At 36.9% G+C, this 15,401-nt stretch overlaps 3 protein-coding genes across 3 annotated transcripts; 1 reads left to right on the top strand and 2 right to left on the bottom strand.

The window, feature by feature from the left end:
* Positions 1-766: 766 nt before the first annotated feature.
* On the bottom strand, positions 767-6,287 carry LOC141819989 (putative ATP-dependent transporter ycf16). The gene is given in 8 exon segments (XM_074707261.1): positions 767-1,105; positions 1,181-1,277; positions 1,515-1,691; positions 2,656-2,778; positions 5,113-5,334; positions 5,797-5,847; positions 5,928-6,209; positions 6,212-6,287. Coding segments are annotated over 7 exon segments (978 nt in total). The 5' UTR covers positions 6,248-6,287; the 3' UTR covers positions 767-1,105; positions 1,181-1,190.
* Positions 6,288-6,982: 695 nt separating this feature from the next.
* LOC141820035 (uncharacterized protein At4g06598-like) lies at positions 6,983-9,975 on the bottom strand. Its single transcript, XM_074707316.1, has 5 exons — positions 9,743-9,975; positions 8,866-9,517; positions 8,234-8,309; positions 8,022-8,148; positions 6,983-7,370 (listed from the first exon to the last, which is right to left on the bottom strand). Exons 2-5 carry the CDS (start codon positions 9,501-9,503, stop codon positions 7,171-7,173), a joined length of 1,041 nt encoding a protein of 346 aa, XP_074563417.1. The 5' UTR covers positions 9,504-9,517; positions 9,743-9,975; the 3' UTR covers positions 6,983-7,170.
* Positions 9,976-13,598: 3,623 nt separating this feature from the next.
* On the top strand, positions 13,599-15,335 carry LOC141819900 (stearoyl-[acyl-carrier-protein] 9-desaturase 1, chloroplastic-like). Its single transcript, XM_074707157.1, is given in 4 exon segments — positions 13,599-13,631; positions 13,633-13,821; positions 13,823-14,425; positions 14,608-15,335. Coding segments are annotated over 4 exon segments (1,395 nt in total). The 3' UTR covers positions 15,178-15,335.
* Positions 15,336-15,401: the final 66 nt, after the last annotated feature.

The raw sequence follows: 15,401 nt of genomic DNA on the forward strand, positions 1-15,401 counted from the left end.
ATCACTGTCTACTTTAGTTTTTGAATCATATTAATTATAACCTTTATATCATTTACTAAGATTTTATAAATTTTTTAAAATTATATGGATATATATTTAGGTAATTAATAAATATAATTTGATTAAAAATTATACCACCGTTCTCATGTACATTATTCTATCGGTTTTGACTCTTTATAGATGGATTTTAAATCTAAATTTTGAATTGATAGATCAGTATAAATTCGTATTATAGTAATTATAATTTTATAATTATTATAATGTGAATATTATGAGCATACCAAATTCATATTTTATTAACTACAATTTCATTTCATGAATGTTAAATGAACATGTCAAATTCATATTATAACATCTACGACTACACGATGATAACTGCATAATTTTACAAAGGGCTGATGAAGTAAAATGCTCTTTTGATAACAATAAAAAAAGAAAGAAGCAAAAAAAATTATAAAACCTTTTATACTATAAATTTTCGGGTTAAATCCAAAATTTTTTAGGATCTTATTTTAATTATTATTATATAATTTTTTTAAAAAAAAAAAGTTCAAATGAATTTTATAGGATCGATTTATTTTGTGCAAGAAAAGTTAAAAAAACAAAACAAAACAAAAAACTTATAGAGAGAAAAAAAATACTTTCCGTGTATATAGAAGAGAGAATATCTTTTCTCAATCTCCAGTGGCCAGTGCGGCCTCTTCTATTTAGAGGAGTCCATGGACAACGAAGGATGATAAGGCACAAAAAGGTGGTAATTCTCAAATGATTCAACTGATGTTTCTCTTTTTCTCTTTCGGAGTAAACAGAGCATTATAGTCGATGTTTGTACATGACAATTCTCAAATGATTCTACTGATGACGGCAACTATTTAATTTGTAATTAACAAATTTCTCAGCTAAATTAACAGCAATTTCCAGTAAGCACCCACTAAACTAATTAACAAGGAGGCATTTTCGAACCCACCTTATTGGATATACCAAAATTTAAACTGAATATGTAGATGAAGTAGAAAGATCGACCTCATGGAGTTATCCGAGGAATGAGGATGTTGGGTCGCAGCGACAAGCTTGGGATGGATAGGACCTCGTGAATTTTCGGTGCCTGTAAGGGACATCATTTTGGCATAAAGGTTGGATCGAGATCAAGTAATGGAAAACATTGAAGCAGGATGCATACTGGTTTTGAGTTATGAGCCATAGATCCCTCTGTAGCCCTCCTTCTCGAGAAGTTTTGCAAGTGAAACATCACCCGTCTTTATAATCCTGCCGTTTTCCTGAACATCGAGAACTGTCAGTAAGGCCAATAACATGAATAACTAATTGTATTAAATCTTGAAGTGATCATGATGCATAAGCAACTTCATTTCCATTTCCTAATAATTCAATAGCAAATATCACTAGTCTCTATTCTATGTGTGAAGGATAACACCTAACAAAGGCTGAATGCATATTGAAAGAGATCGTCGGCAGATAAGAATAACGATCGTTTCTTCTTAAAACAAATATCCTACCATTATGTGGACATAGTTGGGGTTGATGTAATCCAGGAGGCGTTGATAATGTGTGATCATCAACACAGAATTACTCGGTGTTAATAGTCCATTAACTGCTTTTGCTACGTCTTGAAGTGCATCGACATCTAGCCCTGAATCTATTTCATCAAGAATAGCCAAATCTGCTTGTAGAACCTGAAACATCGATAAAAAAAAAATCAAATGACATCAATCTAGAATTTAAAGAAAGAAAACAACTATGATCAACAATTGGACTCAGAATGCTACATCTCATATACTCAATTTTAAGAGAATAGATGATTTTTTTTTAACATTGTTCTTATAATATGTTTAGGGTGATTAAAGTAAACTACAGGGAAAACAGTGAAAGAGAAATGAAAGAAAATGTTCCAGAATTTTGTGGATTGTTCATGTCAGACAGTGAAGGAAAACCAATATTTTCAAGGTTTTTTATTTTAGTTGGGGCAATTGCAGAAAGAGACTTTTGGGAGGTGAGGAGAGCAGGATTTGTAAATCACTCGCGTCGTCCATAGTTCTAAAGTTATTTTCAAAAACAACAATGATAAGCCATCGATCCCAACTATCTGCTTGTCAGCTACATGGACTTTTCCTGCCATTTAATTCTATGCGCATATTGCTAGTCACACTGAGATCTTTAAAACTAAGAAAATTTTTCTTAGATCTCATTTCACTGGTTATAGATTTGACTTTGATACAACTTTTGAACTATCAATAATCTTTCAACATATATGTATTATCTTAATGTATGTTCTCTTGTTTTAACTTTTGTAGGAGTTAGATCTACCTGCTCGTAGCTAATAATATTTCTTATTTGATCTTTCAAGTAACCCCACACGTCCATCTTCGCAATTATATCATGATAGAAAAAAATATATATGCTGATAAAGATTAGTAGATAATGTAGTTGTCACATTAGAGTGATGCCAAAGAAGGCGGCAAATGATTAAGTGTAGTTGTCAACCAATGACAGGAAAATTGAATTTTTCATCATGCATGTCAATAACTCATATGGCCTCTACAACATACAATCAAAAGAAACTGAAGATGGTTGCTAAAAGAGAATCGACAGCTTTATATAATCTATTTTGTTATAAAACAAAGCATAAAGAATACGTACTGCAAGTTGCAGAATTTCATTCCGTTTCTTTTCACCGCCACTGAAGCCTTCATTTACATTTCTGTCGAGAAATTTTGGGTTCATATTCAAGGCAGCAACTTTAGGAGTCACCAAACTGTAGAACTGTGCAGACAAACAAAAAATATCTAATGTTTTGCAAATGAAGCAAACTAATAAAGATCAAATGATTTGGAGAATAGAAGCAATATGTAGCTATCATCTACTAAGTAGTCTCTTCTGTGATAGATAAACTTAATTAATGATTCAAAGAGCATTAAAATAATATTTGAGGTCATGTCTCTTTGTCATACATGATACTGGAAAAGCATGCGGAAAGGGCTCAGTAGGTAATAGAAAAGTACCAGAAGAACATGTGGAGAGAACTGGCAGAAAACAATACTATTCGTGCAAACATATTGAAAATAAAAGTCAAAGTAACCAACATAGTAATATTGGAGAGGCTATCAGTGGTTGTACTGAAGGTCACTTAACCAAGATTTGATGGCTATATCCTTCAGTTCATGTTACAAGATATTAATAAATAGCATAGCACCCCCCTGATCAAGGATGGGTGGTGTAGCCCAACCTTCCTGTTGCTTTTCCATCAATAAATGCAACTCCGATTTCTCTCTAATGTTCTCATTTTTTATTCTATCCATCCACGTATGACCACACATCCATCTTAACATCCTCATCTCTGCAACTCTCATCTTCTGCTCATGTGCTTGAGTCATAGCTAACATTCAGCGTCATATAACATAGCAAGTCTAACCGCCATTTTATAAAACTTCCCTTTAAGTTTTAGAGATACTTTACGATCACATAAAGCACTCGATGCTCTCCTCTATTTCAACCACCAGCTTGTATTTTATGTAAGACATCTCTCTCAATCCTTCCATCGTCTTGCAAAAATAATCATAAATACTTAAAGATCTCAATTTCAAACAACACATCATCTCATATCTTAACAATTGTCTAATTACGTCTAATATTACTAAACTTAAATTATATACATTCTATCTTTACTTTACTAAGCCTAAAACCTTTCACTTCTAATGTTTCCTACCAAGATTCTAGTTTAACATTTACTCCTTCACATGTCTCATCTATCAAAACAATATCATCTGCAAACATGCACCATGGTACTGTATACACCAATCCCCATTATTGTTGACAGAAACAGAAACCTATCAATACCATATAAAAAGCTAGATATTCCATCAAATGACAACATAGAATATTCCAACATAGAGTATCCTATTACAAGCCATCAAATATGTTTGAATAACTGTTAACAGCAGTAAGTAATAAAAAAACCATAAAATGAACCATAGAACATGCTGAATATTTGCAAGTCATAGTATAATTTTCAGGCATTGATCATCCTCCCAGGTACTTATCTATTAGTAGAAATTCCAGCAAATTAACCACAGATTATGTTCCAACTATAAACATTATTTGCCCTGCGGTGTGTTACGTAAAGCAATGCATTTGAAAATTTTCTTATATCATTAAATGCACAGTATATAGCAATTATGAAACCTTTAAATAAAATTTTTGTTATTTTAAAGAATCTAATGCAACCTTTAGTAAAACTAATTTTTTCTCAAATCTAGCACACTCTTTTATTTTTTCCCTAATCTACCACAATGTTCAACTTTCATGCTAAAATTTAGTGTCCATCAACTGGCTACTTTGTCTTCCTTAAAATGATGGCTTGGCATCCACATGGCATGTTGCCACGTATGCAAACCACTATCGTGGATGTCGACAGATGAAACCATAAAATTTTATTGGGTTTAAATTTGAAAAAAGGGGGTTGCCATTAAACAGGTATTAGAAGTGATAATCCGACGTGGAAATAAATTTTATGTGTAAATATCTAAAATAACAATTTGCATATATGGAAACATGTCATGTGGATATCACATCATCATTTTAACAAAAAATCAATTAAGAGATGGTAGATTCAACACAAAGCCTATACATTGTGCTCATATTAACTCAATTTTAAACTATTTGTCTATGACCATACAACTAATTCACATGGTAGCAAGATTTAGCAGTCCACTGTAGTAACAGCGAGAGAAATTCTAAGTTAACTAGACAATTACCTCTGCTCATGCTTTTCTCAATTAGGCAATACATAAAAGATACACCCAGACATTACCCTACTGACTAGCTTTTTCATATCATGTATGCTTGATTTCTTTAGAAAAAAAAAATATTCAAGTTAGAATAAGCATGGCTGTTTCTAAGATATATGCTATACTTTTTATCAGCATATTATTTCAGTTTGAGGTTTTATAGAAACCAGAGGATAATGGATTCATAGAAAATGTTAGCAACAAAATATGAGATGTAGATCTTGAAGATTGGAAACATGATCAGATAGGATTACAGCATAACAGTCAATGTTGTTGAAATTAATAGAAAAGCCTTAAAATATTAGCACACCTCAAGAGGTTCTACTGGTGGTAGCCCTTGGCTTTTTCTTCGAGCATTGAATGCCATAAGCAGAAAGTCGAAGTTGCTTACACCTGGTATCTCGACAGGACTCTGAAAACTCATGAAAATGCCAACATGGGACCTTTCTTCGGGTTCCATGTCAAGTAAATTCTGGTCCTTGAATAGAACACTACCTTCCGTTACTTCATAATCTGGATGTCCAACAAGAACCTGAAATAAGCAAGGCATTGCAGTAAGATACAAAAACCTTGAAATATCCCCTAATCATCTAATCCTCTATGCACTTTTTTCATAAATATAATATTATATCAAATAGGGTCCAACTATCCCTTATTTACTTTTGGACAATCTTTGCAGAGGGAAGAAGATAGTCAAAGCCAACAATCAATATTTACAATGCACTAAAACTATGGGACACTACTTTTTACTGAACAAAACAGACATCCACCTTAACTAAAAGTAATTGAAAAAAAAATCATGTTTCACATCTTTCCGCACTACTCAAGTATTAACAACTCTTCTTCCTCTTGAAGTTCCACTAGCGTCCAAATGAAGTTTTTTCCCTAGGAAGCTTTGAGTACCAAATCTAGAGTTAACTAATCGATAGTGTAGCATCAAAGCAACATAAGGAGAACTCGATTCAGTAGCTGATAGAAAGTCATCGAGAATCACCTTGGAGAATGTGCTCTTTCCTGATCCATTCTTCCCCATAATCGCGTGAATCTACAGAGAAAAACCTCTCAAAAAACAAGCAGAAACCCCGAAAAACATACCGACTGAGAGACGAACAGTAACCGACAAACCTCGCCCTCGTTGATGATGAGGCTGACCCCCCGCAGGATCTCCTGCCCCGTCTCCCTGACGACGGCCTTCAAATCCTTAACCTCCAACAGAACCCTCGGGGGGCCGTCGGGGAAGGAGGCACCGCCAGTGGAGGGAGAGTCGATGGTGAGAGTCGCCTTCGTTCGTATAGACGAGCGAAAGCAGGCGAGGTCGGACCGTGGACGCCAAGCACGGAGAGAAAAGGCAGCGTGCTTAGAGAAGGGCGCGGTGAAGGGGGCTCGAAGGGGTAGGCAGGTGGAAGGAAGGAGGAGGAGGAGGAGGAGAGACTGAGAAGAGCCATGGCGGAAGGGAAGGATCTGGTTTCTTCTTCTTCTTCTTCTTCTTCTCTCTTCGTTTCTTCTTCTTTTCCTTCTTCTTTCTTCTTCACCACGAACTGGTGAACGCCGTGCGGGTTCGGTTGGGTTGAGAGGAGGGCAAAAATGTCAAAAAGGGCGGCCGATTTGAACCCGAGTCAACTCAAATGTCGGTTTAACCGGTCGTTTCAGGCGGCCTGCATATTTTACAAAAAAGAAAAAATACCCAAATAAATAAAGTTAATTAAAAATACGTTTTCTATATTTTTTCAAGGTGAAAAATGCAAATAACACCTTTTTATTTCATTATCATTCTATTTTAAAATATAATATAAAATTTTAATTAAAACTATTATAATTAACCCTCATTAGTAGTCAAAATTATATTAATATTCATCATAAATAATTAAGATTAATCAAATATCTTATCAAAGTAATTTTAAAATTATTATAATTGAAAATTTGAATTTCATATGAGTACTCTAGACTTTCAATATAATGTAGAATTTTAATTAAAACTATCTACCTAATATAAAAAAATATAATAATTAAAACAATTTTAACTAAAAGTAAAGATCAATCAGAAAGTGCTTTCTAAATATGGATATCCTTTTAATTTTTGCTCTATTTTAATTTATTAAATAAGGCAAAAGGTTTGTACCAGATTTAGCAATGAACTAGCACAGGGAGATTTAACATCAATCAACATTAGAATAGAGCCATTTGCAAAACCTAACACATGTTACTAGTCAACCACCAACAAATACATTTGACTGAGGTTGACTTTGAGGTGGATACAACAAACCTACACCTCAGAAAGGTAAAATTAGCTTCATGGTAAGATACAACTTTTTGAATATCTGTAGAAGAAGATCTTGAATCCAAGAACAGCTGCTGAAAACATTTTGCTTCAGATGTGGAGCTGACCTACACCTGAGTTTGAATCATTTCCTTTCAGGGACAGATTGGCAAATTGGGAATCGAGGTCTATGCTTTTCTTGCGTCCATGAGTCGGAAGTCGTTGTTGTTGTTGTTGTTGTTGTTGTTGTTGTTGTTGAAGATGCATGTGTCGAAGACGAGAAAGCTCTTTCCCCAAGATATCGTGCTCAACTGCATCGTTTAAAAGCAAGCATATATGTGAAAAACTAAGAGAGTTGATTTGCATCCTCATATGAGTGGATTCTATAAGTTTCAGGATCAGATAATAAAATGAAATTTCAGCTTGCACGCGTCGATTTTACTACTCCTAACCGCGATCTTATAAGCTAACTCATAGGGTAGTTCATTAGTGTGTTTATTGTGTCAAATATTGGTTCTTTCGTCAAGAAGAAAAAGATAAAATACAACTAATGGATATGCTAGTTTTCGTGTATGTCGTAAAAGTTTCATTTACAGTAAAGAAGAATATGCAAATGGTGGACTGGTGGTTTCCTTGTGCGAAACAGCAGTTATGTAGTAGTAAGCCATGTATCAGATCATAACTGAAACTCGTAACTCAAGAGAACTAAGGAAGATAGCTCGAGGCCAACTTTGATAGTCTAAATATCCAAAGCATTATACTGAACCTTATAATTCAGCCGATCGATAGTTTTGGGTCGGGCAAACAATCTGGAGACCCAGAATGGGCTTAATTGAGGAAAAATACTCAGCTCAGATCTAACAATACAAGTTCTTACAACAACAGAGGTATCTAACCCAACAAATACCTTAAGAACAAGTGTGAACGAGAATGTTTTCATTATCTTAAACTTAGATACTTACGACATTTCAAGAGATGCTCGTGCGAAAGACAATCCAGTTGTTGCAGCAGTGTTTTGTTCTCCAAGCTCAACATATGGTTCTGCTGATCTAAAAACTGAAGCTGTGATGACAATTCCAAACTTTCTGCCTGTAATACAGGATGTACGATGAGAAAAATGAGAAGCACAGAATTCATCACTTTCTTCTGAGAAAAATGAAGAACAATCGCTTACCTGCAGCATTTGAACACTTCTCTCCAGTTCAGCAATGTACTGGAGCTTGCGCATTCGGGATCTTTGAGCAAATTGCCTAAGATAGCATTAAAAAAAACAATAAGTTAAATAAGAACAACTGAGACTGCATTGGCAAAATTATTAGATCAGTCAATTGATTTCTATGCTTCCAATGAACATGATTAACCATCCATGGCTTCCAGCAGTAGCAAATGAGATCATTGTTTGTATATTCTTCCAGCCCGTTAGCATTAGATACAGTTGACGGTGAAGACGAGAACCGTCAGTTAGTTATTAAGCATTAAGAGTTACAAGTCAACAAATGAACTGGTGAGAAGTCTCAAAGTTTCCTCATGTTTGGGCTAATCATTGACATATTTTCTTTTGTGAGACTTAACCAATATGGTAATCATTTGTTGGGTTGGCCCCGAAATATTATTCGAGCAACAGGTAACAACAGAAATGGCAAGTCTCAAATAAAGATCAAACCTAGATAAACTACAAAAGTATAAATAGTTATGACCGATGATAAGTCATTCACAGCAAGGCAAAATTGATGCAAGGCACAAGTCAAATGTATGTTGGCTAAATAGACTTATGAAACTAAGGAAAGATGAATGATCATGACTCACTGTTTAGCGCGCTTAGCTTCCATCTCAGATTGATAGTGCTTAGCCTCAGCACCTTCCCTCCGATCGAAAGAGCCTACCGGTTTTTCTTTACCACAAGCCTCTAGAACTTGGCTGTCCATGACAAAAGATGACAAATCATCTTGCTTCTTTGTCACAGCAACCGAAGATGAAGGCACAAGTTTGTCCTTGGCTGATGGAAGATTGCTGCTTGGATAGTTAACCATGTTGTTGCTAGACTCCGCGCCTTCTATTTGTGCGCCTCGATATGAATTTTCATCCAAATAGTGAGGTGCATGCTGAATCTGTTTGAGGTAATCAAATTCCTGAGGTCCCCAGTAAGCCACTGCATTGGAGCCGAATCCATTCCATGAGGAATCAGATGAGTCGAGGAATACGAAAGAGTCGCTAGACGATCGCCGATGATCTCTTCGCCCGACAGGCATCTCGGGTTCTCTAAGGAGGTCATCAAGCCAAGAAGGCTGCTCCTCGAGAAGAAAGCTCTCGGATGCAGTGCGCTGGTGGAACCTCACGCCGTCCCTGGCAATGGAATTCCCCTTAGGACCTATGCAATTGCTGGAGCTGCTACCGGCGAAAGAGGCCGGAAAGGGGCATTTTGGAGGAAGCTGTGGATTCGTCATCTCCAAACCCTAATCTGCCATCAACGATTCAGATGTAGCAGCGTTCATATCATGAAAGGCATTAAACTCAAACAATGGATACAACTAGCAGCAAAATCACGCCCTTGTCGTTACCAAATCTGCTTTCTTCAGATCAAAATATCAGAATCTGTCTAGAAATCAAAGGAAAAAAAAACAACGATCCGATCCGATTCGATAAACAAAACCAAAACTAAAAACAGAAAAGGGATGGCGCCAACCTGATGGAATCGAATGCTTGGCGACGGGATTCAGCCTTCGGAACGGGAAATCTCTTAAAGCAGAGGAGGAGAGAAAGGGATGGGAGAGGAGATAGGGGGAGACAGGAATTTAATGGATTGATTGAAACAACCCCGACAACTAACAAACAACAAAGACAGGCACGAAATCATGGAAGAATATAGAAACGATCGACCGATTTGGACGCTGGCAGCGGCGTCTGCTCGATGCGGATGGCGATCAAGATCGCATCTTGTTGCCATCCCTAACTGACCAAATTAATACAGAGAAGCAACGAATAGCGAAGTTCGTTTTTTTTTTCTCAGACAGCCTAATTTTTCGGTTAATTTGGTGTTATTTTTCACTCTTTTTTTAAGATCCGACAAGTTGGGTTTTGATTTCGGTCGGACTCGATTTTGATCCTGACCAAATTTGAGAAGTCAAAAGTCAACTGATGGAATGGAATGATACCGAATCATTTTTTTTATATAATTATTAATTCGAAAGTTCGGTTAATTTAAAATTTTATTTTTTAAAAAAAATGATTATTTTGATTTATTTGATTTGATTTTTTCAAATTCAAATTTTGATTAAACCGAAGTAGCCAACTTCCAACTTAGGAATATTCCTAATCCACGTCATAGACTAGAGCGGTCAAACGGACTAATTCATGATAGGATAGGTTAATCGATTAAAAATCCATTAAATGACGGGACAAGATGGACCAACCCATCAACTTGACAGATTGAGAAATCTCCAATCCAACCAACCTCAAAACGAGTTACGAATTAAAAAATAAAAAAGTTAAAAACGAGTTTGAATTACAATTTAAATTGATTAAGTTGAAATTTTTAAATTTGAATTATAATTTAAATGGATCAAATTGAACTTCATTGAATTTTTTATTTTAATTTTAAAATTTAAAATAAATAAATTTTTCAATGCACAGACCAACCTGAACCTGCTATGTAGGTCAATCCACACTGATTATCAGCTTAGGTGGATCAACTCATCTGAATCCATTTTAAAATAGATTAATAAAATTTTAATCTAACTCGTCTAAATTATTTGACAAGACGAACTAATTCGACGGACACAAATCAAATTGAAGACTATATCCTATATTGTCTAATAATAATCGACTAATATATTATTATCAATCGATTATTGTTCTTGACTTTTGACTTCCAAATACAAAAAAATTTTAACTGTAAGATTTCGATTTAATCTATTGAAGTCAGTTTAATTTTTAACCGATTCAATCCTACTAATAATTACATAGATTGATTACTATTCAATTTTATTTTATTTTTCAAAGAAATACACCTTCAATTTAAAATTCCCAGGAGAGCCAACTAAAATTTTAATTTTAAAAATAATCAACTAAATTTTTAACTCTCTTTTAATTTTATTATATTCACAATATTTCATTTCTAATGCATTAATTTTTTTAAATATTTAGATTTGAATTTTTTTTTATTGATGAAAAGTATTCACACTTTTTAAACAAAATCTTAAATAAAAAGTCAACTTGAAATTTGACTTTGACTTTCTTTAAACAAACCACTCGTTTATTTTTTTTAAAAAAAATATTTATATATAAATTTTATCAATAATAATCCTATAAAATAAATAAGAGAGACAATTTCAACTTCCACGTGAGTGAGATTTAAGAGTAAAACCAAAAAACATCCTTCATGATTAGAACAGTCAACAGAATGATTCCTTCATAAAAATATCCCTATTTCAATTTTATTATACCAATTACGTAATTATTAATACAATAATCAATATATAAACATAAATTAATTTAACTTAATAAAAAATTATATATAAAAATCTTTATCAACTTAATCAAACTTATATAAATTTAATCAAAATCATTTCATAATTAAAATTATTATAACAACGTCGATAAATGTTTAAAAAGGTAGAACAACACATAGATTAAATTATATCCTAAAAAGGCTTCAAGATTGACATTCCTTTCTATAATCCTCATTTTATTAACACATTGACTGCTATAAACGACAAAACTAAAAACGACGTCCGTTTCATTTTTTGTTGGAATGTTATCATTCCATATGCATGTATATTTTACTTTTTAAATTTATTTTTATTTTTAATATTATTTTTAATATTATTATAGCAGTTATGATAACCGTCAAAGATAGAAGCAAGAAAATCATATTGGAAGGGGATTGTTGCGAAGGTAAGAAAAGAGATCCACGACGTAAGTCCTTATCTTGGTTAAAAAGAAATCTATATAGGAGATCTCTTGACCCGATCAATACAAGAGTCATGTTATCCGTCTCCAAACATTTGAGTCGTCAATTTCTTAACTTTCTAATTTCTCAAACTCCCGACATATGAGGGAACATGACAAGCGAAGGGATACGACGAGCGAAAGGACATAACAAAAAAGATGGATTCAACATCTCAACGGCTGCCCTAGAATTAATCCCACATATATGGAGGAAGGTAAATTCATGTACATAGACAAGAGACGCATAGCGAGGTGAATAACAAATTATAAATTCCCACAAGATTTGATTCATAACTATTACATCAGAAATATCATGTGTCCACATCTGTGCTATGTTTTGAGATGTGAAATGAAAGAGGACAAGGGTTCGAATCCTAACGAAGTCAGGCAATACCCTCCTGCATCGTGACCACCTACAGTTTCTCGATTTACCTCCTCACAACTGATCGTGGGACCGTTAAGATGGCGGATTCTATCTTTTTTACAGAAGAGATGTGAAATGACATAACAATTGAAGAGGTATCGTGGTTATTACAACACCTTTTAACGGAGAGGATCTTTTCTCCAAAAGATACGTCTCTTAAAACTCCTCTATAAAGAGAGAAAAACTACATGGAGACTATGCAATTTCTTAGATTTTAGCAACATTCTCATATTCTCCATTAACTGCATAGAAACTACGTAATTATAATTTCATAGTTAGTAAATATTTTTATAATTATAATTCTATAATTGTTACCACTGTACAGCTACGATATATTATAGATGCTACAATATTATATTAATTGATTGACTAATATTTAAGATGGGACGTCTATATTATAAAAATTATAAATTAAAATTGTTATAATACTATATTATTAATCTTAATCAAAATCAAAATATTAATTAATATTGATAAGAAATAAAAAGAGTTGATATAATATAATTTATTAAAATTGATTAGAATCTTATAATCGTTTATTACTGTTATATTAGAATAGAGATGAAAATAAAGATAATTTAAAAAAAATGAATGTACAAAGACGGGGCAGAACACTTTGATGATAAATTAAAAAAAAACGCCTTTCACGATTCTCATAAAAAGAAACGTCATTTGATTTTTGACCCTACTATAAATGAACAATCGTCTTCCTCCAAGTTCGGTTGGTTTGGTAAAGTCAATGTGTTACGTTACTCGTTTTCGTGTTTTTTTGTTGTTGTTGTTGTTGTTGCTGTAGTGTTACGTTAGTCTTTTTCTTCTGCAAAAAAGTGGAGAGTCTCACGACCATTTATGAAGAAGTAAATCGAGAAATTACAATTAATCACGCAAATTGCCTGACTTCGTCAAAATTCGTCTATTTCTTTTGAATTCCGCCACCTTAGCGGCCCCACACAATCGACTTCACGACCATCTGTGAGGAGGTAAATTGAGAAACTATAATTAGTCACAACGTAGGAGGGTATTGCCTGATTTCGTCAGGATTCGAACCTTTATCCTCTTCTACAAGTCTACTACATCTTAACCAACTCACCTATGCCCGGGGGCTTAGTCTCTTTCTAGTCTTTAATAAAGCAGTGTCCATACCCTAAATTAACCGTCGATACCAACGATGCTATTCTCAGCCTTCGATTCCACTTTCCCACCTACCCACAGAATGCCAATTTCCCACCGGCCACTGGAAAACCGCTGCACCCACTGTTTTGCCATCTTCTCTCCCCGTCGCCGGGCAAATGACTTGGCTTGCATGCACCGGCAAACTGGCGGTATTCACTCGACCTCTGTATAAATCGCAACCGAACAAGCTCACTTTCTTCCAATCCGATCGCTCTAATTCCTTCCTCCAACGACGCAGCAATGGAGGGCCTGCTACACTCCATCGGCCACGGCCACTGTGTTCTTGCTCTCCCGCAGAAGAAGAAGAAGCACTGCCTGCGGGTGTCCGCGATCGCGGCGGCGCCATCCTCGCTTCGGAGGAAGGCCGCGCAGCACTCGATGCCGCCGGAGAAGGTGGAGGTGTTCAGGTCGCTGGAGTCGTGGGCGGAGCGGGAGCTGTTGCCGCTGCTGAAGCCGGTGGAGAAGTGCTGGCAGCCGACGGACTTCCTGCCGGACTCGTCGCGGCCGACGGAGGAGTTCGAGGCGGAGGTGCGGGAGCTGCGGGCGCGCGCGGCGGAGCTGCCGGACGACTACTTCGTGGTGCTGGTGGGGGACATGATCACGGAGGAGGCGCTGCCGACGTACCAGACGATGATCAACACGCTGGACGGGGTGCGGGACGAGACGGGGGCCAGCGACAGCCCCTGGGCGGTGTGGACGCGCATGTGGACCGCTGAGGAGAACCGCCACGGCGACCTCCTCGGCAAGTACCTGTACCTCTCCGGCCGGATCGACATGCGCATGCTCGAGAAGACCGTCCAGTACCTCATCGGATCCGGAATGGTACTCCCAATCCACACCCTATCAAATATTCTTAAGGTTTTTCCGGTGGGGAATAAGATCGAACACGTTATGGGCGTTGCTAGGGTTGCCCAATGCAGGGGTTTTTTAACGATGGGTAATAAGATCAAACATGTTTTGGGCGTTGCTAAGGTTTGATTAGGGTTTGATTGATGGGCTCGCAGGATCCAGGGACAGAGAACAACCCGTACCTGGGCTTCACCTACACCTCCTTCCAGGAGCGCGCCACCTTCATCTCCCATGGGAATACGGCGCGGCTCGCCAAGGACCGCGGCGACGGCGTGCTGGCGCGCGTCTGCGGCACGATCGCGGCGGACGAGAAGCGGCACGAGACCGGCTACGTCCGGATCATCGAGAAGCTGCTGGAGCTGGACCCGGACGGCGCGATGCTGGCGATCGCCGACATGATGCGGAAGAAGATCACGATGCCGGCGCACCTGATGGTCGACGGCCGCGACCCGCTCCTGTTCGATCACTACTCCGCGGTGGCGCAGCGGCTGGGCGTCTACACCGCCGCGGACTACGCCTCGATCGTGGAGTTCCTGGTGGAGCGGTGGGGGCTGGAGAAGCTGGAGGCGGGGCTCAGCGGCGAGGGTCGCCGGGCCAGGGACTTCGTCTGCGGGCTTCCGGCGAGGATGATGCGTCTGCAGGAGAGGGCTGAGGGGCGGGCCAAGGCGGCGGAGGCGAAGAGTGTTAAGTTCAGCTGGATCTTTGACAGGGAGGTGGTAATATAATAATAATAATAAGTTTTAGAGGAGTTTTTTGCATTAGTTGAAGAACCATTAATAAAGAACAAGTAGAATGTAACATTGTCATGGAGGGAGTGGAGTGGATTTAAGGTGTGAAATTGTCATTTGCATCCTTCATATTTTGTCTAATCTTTGAATTGAAATGGGAATATTTTCACTTGCTTCTTTGTCACGTGAGGTGTGGACTCTCGAACCAAATGGCGAGGGAA

This window comes from Curcuma longa, unplaced genomic scaffold (assembly GCF_044706935.1).
Source record: "Curcuma longa cultivar G26 ecotype Majalengka, Jawa Barat unplaced genomic scaffold, ITB_CL_G26_1.1 utg2646_np1212_2152390_RagTag, whole genome shotgun sequence".
Lineage (NCBI taxonomy): Eukaryota > Viridiplantae > Streptophyta > Magnoliopsida > Zingiberales > Zingiberaceae > Curcuma > Curcuma longa.